The sequence below is a fragment of the Harpia harpyja genome, chromosome 2, assembly GCF_026419915.1.
Source record: "Harpia harpyja isolate bHarHar1 chromosome 2, bHarHar1 primary haplotype, whole genome shotgun sequence".
NCBI classification, from domain to species: Eukaryota; Metazoa; Chordata; class Aves; order Accipitriformes; family Accipitridae; genus Harpia; species Harpia harpyja.
In genome coordinates this window covers 90457470-90466540 of record NC_068941.1, presented here as the reverse complement: position 1 = coordinate 90466540, position 9071 = coordinate 90457470, and the positions used below count along the sequence as shown (strand labels likewise).

General features: G+C 73.4%; 1 protein-coding gene across 1 annotated transcript; it reads left to right on the top strand.

The window, feature by feature from the left end:
• Nucleotides 1-2127: 2127 nt before the first annotated feature.
• Nucleotides 2128-6382, top strand: LBX2 (ladybird homeobox 2). The gene is made up of 2 exons (XM_052811370.1): nt 2128-2681; nt 5674-6382. The coding sequence occupies exons 1-2, from the start codon at nt 2357-2359 to the stop codon at nt 6081-6083; spliced, it is 735 nt and encodes a 244-aa protein (XP_052667330.1). The 5' UTR covers nt 2128-2356; the 3' UTR covers nt 6084-6382.
• The last annotated feature ends 2689 nt before the right edge of the window (nt 6383-9071 follow it).

Sequence of the window (9071 nt, the reverse complement as noted above, 5' to 3'; positions counted from 1 at the left end):
TGCAACGGCTGCTGGGGGCTCAGTGCTGCCCAGGAGCTGGGCAGGATCCGGGCTGCTTGGCCCACCCTGGCAGTGCCCTGGGCTGCCTCACTGGGCAGCTCATGGGGCACGAGTGGGGGGTCAAGGAGAGAAGGAGGTGCTGGCACTGCTCCCCGGCAGCAGCCCCGGGCACCTGGCTGCCACGCAGGGGATTCACCCCAACTGCCGCAGTGCAATGGGCAGGAGCGACGGGGCAGGGGTGACGTCCCATCCCATCAGGGTGAGCACTGCAGCTGGAGATCCTCCTGGGTCCCAGCCCGGCTCCTGCCTGCCCTGCCCGGTGCCCAGGGCCCAGCCCGGCTGGAGTGCTCCGGGCGCAGCCGGCCCAGCACTCGGCAGCTGAGTTCCCTCTGTTCCCCGAGCAGCTGGAGTTGCAGGGGGGGGTTTGCTCCGCCGGGCAGGGCGGTTGCGAGACCCGATCAGCGCAAGAACAAGGAATTAGCCTGAGCGGCAATTTCCTGGTGCATGTCACAGGGCATTAGCTGGGACGGAGCCCAGGGCGCGGGTGCCAGCGGGGCCTCGGCCACCTCGCAGGGCTGGGACCGGGGCGAGAAGGGCTGTGCACGGGCTGCACCCCTTCCCCACCCCTGCCCGCTGGGTGCCCGAGGCCTCGTGTCCGGCATGGTGCCCTCATGCCGTGTGGTGCTGCTGGAGGGGACCGTAGCTCGCAGGGGCCCAGCCAAGGCTGGGTCCACCGGCAGCTCCTGCGGGGCCGGCAGCCAGGGCAGGAGCAGGGGACGGGGCTCACCTGCACCCTGGGACAGGCACCGTGCCACGGGAGCCAGCAGCACATGCAGCAGCGGCAGCTCCAGCGGGTCCGCTCACCTCCCTGCGTCATGTTGCCGCCAGCCAGGCGAGCGAGCCCTCCGGAGAGGACAAAAGCCGCGTGCGAGGCAGCCGCGCAAATGCCGCCGCGTCGGCCTGCCGCGCCCTGCACGCCGGCGTGCGAGGGGCCCTGTGTGCCCGCTGGAGCAGGGCCCGTCTGGCAGCACCACGCCAGGACGGGCACGCACCCCCGGGCTGGCACGTCCCGGGAGCAAGCCTGCAAACCTCTCCCAAATCGGTTCGATCCCAGGCTGCCGGAGCCCCCTCCCCGCCCCCGCCCGCCGCCCGCTCCGGCGTTTAATTGCTCCGGCTGCTGGGAAATTTCAAGGTTGAATTTGTCTAACTCCAATTTCCAGCCGGGGGATCGCGTTCTGCCTTTGTCAGCAAGATTGGAAGCCCCCAACCCCTCCCGGCACCGGCACTGCCGGGTCCCCCTGCACCTGCTCCCCCAGCCCGGCACAGTTCTCCCACCGCCCCCCCCGCCCACAGGTTCATTTTCTCTCATTACCGCCATGACCCCTGCGCCCTCCTCACCGTCACGGTGTCGTTCCCCCCCCACCCCTTGCCAGGCCTAGAGCATCCCAGCAACAGACCCATGGGGGCACTGGGCAGGATCGGGACCGGGGGATGCCGAATCACCCCTCCAGGCGATTCGGCATCCCCCGGTCCCGATCGCGCTGGAGGATATGGACCCGGTGTCGGCAGCCGGGGCTCACCTGCGTGTGCGGGCGTCCCCGGGCATTTTACGAGCGGTCGGGATCCCGGAGCTATTTGTACTGGGGAGGGCGGCAGGGGGGTAGGGGGGGGGGATTTATGGCCGGGCCGCGCTCTGAAACCCAAAACCCACCCGAAGCGGCCTAATCACTCCCAGACGCGGCGGCCCCTGTGCTTTTATGGGGCATTTTAGAGCAGGGGAGCTAATAAATTTTTTGCGACGGTAAAAGCCCCGCTGAGGATGGGGGGGGGGTGCGGGGGGGGCAGCGGGCACTCACCGGTCGCCCCCCGGGGCGGGGGGGGGGGGGGGGGGGATATATTAAAATCGCTGTACAAGGGGGAGGCGCGGCGCTTGCGCCCCGTCTGCATCCCGGTAGCAGCGGAGAGGGAGCGGTGCCCCCCGCCTCACCACCCCCCTCCCCGTCGGTGGCTCCTCCTCCTCCCGGTGCCCAATTTGCCGCCCCGGCCCCGGGTCTTTAAGGCTGCAGCACCGGAGCCGCGGGGCGGGGGGGGGGGGGAAAGCAGCGGCGGCGGTCGTGGAGCTGCCCAGCCCCGCCGAGCGGCTCCCGGCGCCGGGAGGCCGAGCGCTCCCCTCCGCCGCCGCCGCCGCCGCCGCCGGGCCCCCGCCGAGGGGGCGGGCTGCGCCCGCGGGGTTTAAGTGCGGCCGCGGCTTGATGCGCGGGCGGGACGGCGGCGGCGAGAAGTGGGGGGGGGGACCCCGGCGGGATGAGGCGGGCGCGGTGCTGAGGCGGCCCCGGTGCGGGAGCGGGGACGCGCCATGACCTCGGCGCGGGAGGCGGCCGGTTCCCCCCCGCTGCACCCCCCGGGCGGCGGCCGCCGGCGGAGCGCCCTGGACCAGCTCCCGCCGCCCGCCAACTCCAACAAGCCGCTGACCCCCTTCGGCATCGAGGACATCCTGGGGCGGCCCCGCGGCGGGAGCCCCCCCGGTCCCGGCCCCGCCGCGCCCCCCGCCCGGCTCCCCGAGAAGGCGGCGGGGCCCCGCGGCGGCGGCTGCGCCCCGTCCTCGCCGCTCTGCGCGCTGGAGGAGCTCGCCAGCAAAACCTTCCAGGGGCTGGAGCTGGGCGTGCTGCAGGCGGCCGAAGGTACCGGGGCGGCGGGGGGGGGGGGTCCGCCGGGACCGGGGGGGGGGGTGGGTGGGGGACCGGGCAGGTGCCGGTGCCGGCGGGCGCGGGGGGGGGAGGGGGGCGCCGGGGCTGCACCGGGGCCGGGGTCCCTCCTCGCCTCCAGCCCGGCGCGGCCCCGGTAAGTTTCCTTCGTGTCCCGGAGGGGTGAGCGCGGCCGAGAGACCCGGCGGCCGCGGGCCGGGCGGGGGCCGGTGCTCGCCCGGGGCCGCGGGGACACGGCAGCCCGGCCGGGGCAGCCCCGGCACCGCTCCCCGGGAGCCGCGGCGGCGGCCGCGGCCCGCAGGGAGGGAGAGGCCCGGGGCCGGGCACCGGGAGCCCGAGCGAGCCCCGGCCGAGGCCGCTCCGCGGCGGCGGGTGAGCCGCGACCGGGACCGAGACACCGGAGCTCCGGGAGGACCGGCCGGGCCGGAGCCGGCAAGCTTTACCGAGAGAGGCGGGGGGGACCGACCCGGCCTCGGGCCTCGGCAGCCGCGGTACCGGGCGGCGGATCGGTCCCGCGGTGGCGGCCGAGCTGCGGCGGGCGGAGCGGCGGCACCCGGCCCCGCCGAGCCCTGACCGTGACCGTGACCGAGCGCAGGGGCAGAACGGCGGATCGGTCCCGTCGGCAACGAAAACCCGTTACCGGCCCCGGCGTCCCCGAGCCCCGGCGGGCTCCTGCGGCAGCTCCGGCCGAAACCCGTTCCCGGCGGGGCTGGGCAGCCGCTCCCCGCTCACCGACGCTGCCCGCGGGCGGCCCGGACCGGCGGCGGCTCCCCCGGGGCACCGGACCCGGCAGACTCGGCGGGTCGCTGTCCCCGCGGGAACGAACCGGCCCCGCCGGTCCCCGGCTCGGCCTCGCCGGGGAAACCCGCCGGGAGAGCGGGCGGACGGAGGGACCGAGAAGCAACCGCCCCAGACAAAAATCCTCCATCGGGCGGAGCGCGGCGGCCGCCGATAACGAAAAAAACCCTTACCGGGACGGACAGGCTGACACGGACAGACAGAGCAGGGCTCCCGTGATTAACGAAAAATCCCTTACACGGATGGACACACGGACAGACAGAGCGGGGCGACCGCCGTTAACGAAAAAAACCCTTACCGGGACGGGCAGATGAATATGGACAGACAGAGAGCGGGGCTCCGTGATTAACGAAAAAAGAAAACCCTTACCCGGCCGGACAGACGGACAGGGACGGGCAGAGCGGCGTTCCTGTAATTAACGAAGAAAAAAAACCCGTTACCCGGCCGGACAGACAGACACGGACAGCCGGAGCGAGGCTCCCGTGATTAACCAAAAACCCCTTGCCTGGCCGGACAGACAAGACACGGGCAGAGCCGGGCTCCTCTAATCAACGAAAAAAATTCCCTTCCCCGGCTGGGCAGGGACGGGCCGAGCAGCGCTCCGGTAATTAACAAACGAACGGTAATTAACGATGGACGCACGGACACGGACGGACAAAGCGGGGCTCCCGTGATTAACGAAAAAAAAAAAACCAAACAACCTTCACCCCGATGGACAGACGGACACCGCCGGGCGGATCAGCGCTCCTGTAATTAACGAAAAAAGCCGTTGCCCGGCCGGACAGACGGACAGAAAGGGGACAGCTCGGGGCTCCCCGGATTAAGGTAGAAAAACCCCATTACCCGGCCGGACAGATGGATGCGGCCGGGCGGAGCGCGGCTCCCGCGGTAAACGAAAAAAAATCCCCTTACCCGGCCGGACAGACGGACGCGGCCGGGCCGAGCGGGAGTCTCGTCATTAACAAAACACCGACACCTTACCGGCCGGGCGGGGCGCCGGCCCCGCGGCCAACGGCGAAAGGAACCGGGACCGCGGACAGACGGACAGAACGGGGTCCCCGTCACTAAGGGAAAGCCCCGTTACCGGCCAGACAGACGGACGTGGCCGGGCCGAGCAGGGCTCCCGCCGTAAACGAAAAAAACCAACCCCTCCGCCCCGACGGACAGAAACGGGAGCGATCGGGGGCTCCGGGACTGAGGTAAAGCCCCGTTACCCGGTGGGACCCACGGGCACAGCCGCGACGTCCCGGGGCTCCGGTAACGAGTGACGGAGGCCGCCGCACGGACGGACCCACTGGTGACAGCCCCCGGTGGGTCGGGGCGGCGGCGGCCGGGAGTCCCCGGCGAGCGGGGCCCCCGCTGCGGGCAGCGGGACCGGGACCCTGCGGCCGGTGCGGAGCCGTTACCGGTGCCGCGGGAGGACACGATCCGGATGTTTCTCTTCCCCTCCGCCGGCAGCAGCGCCCGGATCGGGGCCTCGGGGCTGCGGCCGCGCCGGCAGCGGCGGCGGGGACCGGACCCCGGGGGATCCCCGCGGACCCGGGGCCGCCGGCGGCTCCTGAAAATGGCTGAGCCGAAGCACAGGCGGGGGGGGCCCGGGCGAACGGCCGCGCTCCGTGCTGCCGGGCCGGACCCGCCGCCCGGGGCTCCCGGCTCCCGGTGCGGGCCCCGCGGCAGCGGGCCAGGCTGACGGACCGATCCGGCGCCGGGGCCGGGGCCGGGGCGAGCCGCCGGCGGTGGGGCAGGCGGACTGGAGCCCCCGGGCCGCCGGACCGCGCTGCCGGCGGGACACGGGTGGGCTCGGCCCCGCGCCGCAGCGAACGGCGGCTCCGGCGGGACCGGGGCCGCTGCGGAACGGCGCGGGGCCGCGCGGGAGCGGCGGGCCGTGTCGGGCCAGGCCGGGCCGGGCGGCTCCGGGCTCCCGGCACCGGGGACCCGGCAGCGGCTCCGGGCCCGGTGGGCGTCACGGGCAGGGCCGGGGCTCGGTTCGGTTTTCACGGCTGAGCCGGGGCCGGCTCGGCTCGGCGCGGGTTCGGCGTTTCACGGCTGGGAAGGGGCCGGCGCGCAGCGGCGGGGGTTGGCGGGGCCGGGCCGGGCTCAGCTAAGCTCGGCTCGGCGCGGTGCCGGTGCCGGTGCCGGTGCCGCCGCGCTGAGGCCGCTCTCCCCGCAGGTCGGGAGCCGCTGGGCGCCCTGGGGCAGCGCCCGGCCTGCAAGAAACGGCGCAAGTCGCGGACGGCGTTCACCAACCAGCAGATCTACGAGCTGGAGCAGCGGTTCCTGCGGCAGAAGTACCTCTCGCCGGCGGACCGGGACCAGCTGGCGGCCCGGCTGGCGCTCAGCACCGCCCAGGTCATCACTTGGTTCCAGAACCGCCGCGCCAAGCTCAAGCGGGACCTGGAGGAGCTGCGGGCCGACGTGGCCTCGCTGCAGGCGCTGCCCCCCGCCGCCCTCCAGCAGCTGGCGGCGCTGCCCGACCCCCCCCGACCCGGCACCGGCACCGGCACCGGCACCGACACCGGCACCGGCACCGGCCCCGCCGCCGCCGAGCTCTCGGAGGAGGAGATCGACGTGGGGGACTGAGGCGGCGGCGGCGGGGACCGGGGGGGGTCCCGGGCCGGCACCGAGACTGAGCGAGCCGCCGGGCTGGACGGGGCGGCCGCGCTGCCCTCGCCCCGGGGGGAATTGGTGCAATTTTTCGCTTTTTTTTTCTTTTTTTGTCCGTCTTTCCTTTTTTTTTTTTTTTTAATTTTATTTTCTATCGTGTCTGTCCCGCCGGCCCGTTCGCGGCCCTGCCGCCCCGAGAGCCGGGGGCACGGGGGGGCCCGGCCCGGCCCGCCCGGGTGTAAATACTTGGAATAAAGGCGACACCTTATTAAGGAGCGCGGAGGGGCTCTGGCGGCGGGACGGACGGACGGTCACCCCCGCACCCCCCGGACCGCGAGCACACACCGGGGGGATGCTCCGCTCTCTCGGCTTACCCGGGCCTGGGGGGCCTCGCCGGAGCACCAGAGCCCCCCGACCGGAGCCCTCGGCCCGGCTGCGCCCATCCCCGTGCCCCCGGCCCCCCGCGCCCCCGCACTGCCCCGCGTCCGAGAGCAGAAGGGTCCCCTCGGGGGGGTCCGGCACGGCCGGGGATGCGGGGGAGATGTTACCCGGTACGGGCCCGGGCGGGGGGGGTGGGGGGTGCCGGCCCCGCGGGGCGGGAGCAGCCGGGGGGGAGCTGCCGGCACCGGCCCCCAAAGCGGCTCCGGGCGCTGGGTCCCGGCTGCGGGGGGGGGAGGGTGTCCGAGTCCGTGTGTGTCTGTCCGGGTGCGTGCGGGTTCGTGTCTCCAGCCCCACCGGCATGGCCTCGTGCCAGCTGCAGGGGGGCGCAGAACACGCGCGGGGGGCACACGCCGGGGAGGGGGGCATAGTCGGGGGGGGGCAGCACCCGTCCTCCCGTGGCAGATCCGCTCCGGCGGCGCCTTACCAGCCGTTGCCCCACGCGTGACCCGACTGGGGCCGGTGCAGCGCCGGGTTTCGGTACCTCCCCCCCTACCCCGCACCTGCCCCGGCCGCTGGAGTCCGCGCCGCCCCTCGTGACGTCATGCCCCGGTGACGTCACTGCGAGAAGCGGTGATGTCACTCTCGGATGAGCGGGAGCGTCTCTTAGCCTCGCCTCCGAGGTGAGCGGGGCGGTTCGGGGGGGGGGGGCGGCAGGGAGGACCCTCCGCCCGGGGGGGAGTGGAGGGGTGCGGGCCCCCCCCCCGCCCGATGAGCGGCTCCATGGCGGACAGGCCCCCCGCCGGGGCCGCGGGGCGCCCGGAGGCCGCGGGGACGGGCGGCGGCGGGAGGTGTCGGGCAGCTGGCGGCTCCCTGCCCTTGGCGGGGGTCCCCCGGGTCCCCTGTCACCGCAGCTATGCGTGTCTCGGCTGCGAGTCCCTCCAGCATCCATATGAGCCCTCGCTGATCTAATTACGCCGGTGCGAACTTCCGAAGGCAGAGCCGCCCCCCCCCGGTATTTTTCGCCGGTTTTAATTGCATTGTCCCGCCCTTCCCCCCGCGCCGCAGCCGCCCGGCCGAGGGGGGGAGGAGGAGAAATGAGATTTAGCCTGAAAGTGCCTTTGAGCATCCCCCGGGGGGAATTGCTTTGAATTTGACAGGCCGGAGCGGCCCGGGGGCGCAGGCGTGGGGCATGCGCGGCTGTCCCCCCCCCCCCGGGCCTGCCCGGCAGCCCCGGGTAACAGGCCGGGGGGGGGGGCGACCCGCGGGAGCACGGCGAGCAGGGGGGGACGACCGTACCCGCGGGTACAGGGACCCCACGGGCAGGGACAGACACCCTGGGGAGGGGGCAAGAGATGGGGGGGAGGATCCCCGGGGTTCCATCCTGCCTCCCTCTCTCCGGTGCCTGGGACCTCCCCGGGGCTGACTGACCCTGGCACCCCCCCCCCCGCACGCCCGGCTCGGGGGTTTGTGCACAGACTCACAGCGGGGGGCTCCCGGGCTGTGACACCCCCCCCCCCGGCTGACCACAAAGGGAGGGTTTAGCCCCAGCCCGGAGCCAGCAGCTCCCCATTGACCCCAGCGGTTGCGCAGCCACAGGCTGGCCACCGCAGCTGGGCACGGAAAAGCTCCCGCTGCGGGGGACAGGGCCTGCTGGCCCCACAGATGTGTCACCTTGCAGCTGTGTCACCCCACGGCCATGGTCACCCCATGGCCATGTCGTTCCGTGGCCGTGTCAGCCCACAGCCATGTCACCCCATGGCTGTGTCACCCCGCAGTCGCGTCACCCCATGGCCACGTCACCCCATGGCCTGGCCCTGGCAGGGGGCAGCGCCAGTTGATGGCCCCTGGCCCCACGGCAGAGCTGGGCATGGGGCCGCCGGCCCAGCTGCTCCAGTTGCGCTCCTGGCCCCAGCAGCGTGTACCGGCAGCACACACACACACATACACGCTCAGGCATGCACATGTGTGTGCAGCGTGCTCGCCTGTGCGCAGGCACATGCGTGAGTGCTGGACGTGCGCATGCCGGCATGGGAGCAGCGGGGGCAGCCGGGGCCAGCCCCGGAGATGAGCTCACGGCTCCGGCTTGTTCCCATCAGGCTGATGCAAGGGAGCAGCTGGCACGATCACACCTCCGCGCCCTGTGCTGCCGCCTCGGCCCCCACCACTGTGTTCAGAGCCGGGCAGTTCAACCCCACCAGACCCCTCTCCCCCCGCAGCCTGCTCGAGCACGGTTGGGACCCCACAGCCTCGGCCCCAGCCCCGCACCCCTGCACCCTACGGGCCCACCCAGGGCAGGGATGGGCGAACTGGCTTGTTGGAAGGGGCTCAGACCCCCGGGATCTTGTCCCGTCCCCGCAGTGCGAGCCAGTCCCAGCACCTCCGTCCCCTCTCGGTGCAGGGCGGCTGAGGGACACTGAGTTCCCTGGCGCAGCACCCTCACCATGGCCTCTGGGCTGCTGCCCCCCCCAGCCCCGGCTCCACCACCCCCTCCTGCCCCGTGCCAGCCCCTCCTGGGCAGCTAATCGCGGGTGGAAGCGTCAGCCTGGCCGGGCAGTGTCTGGCGTCGCCGCCGGCCGCCCCACG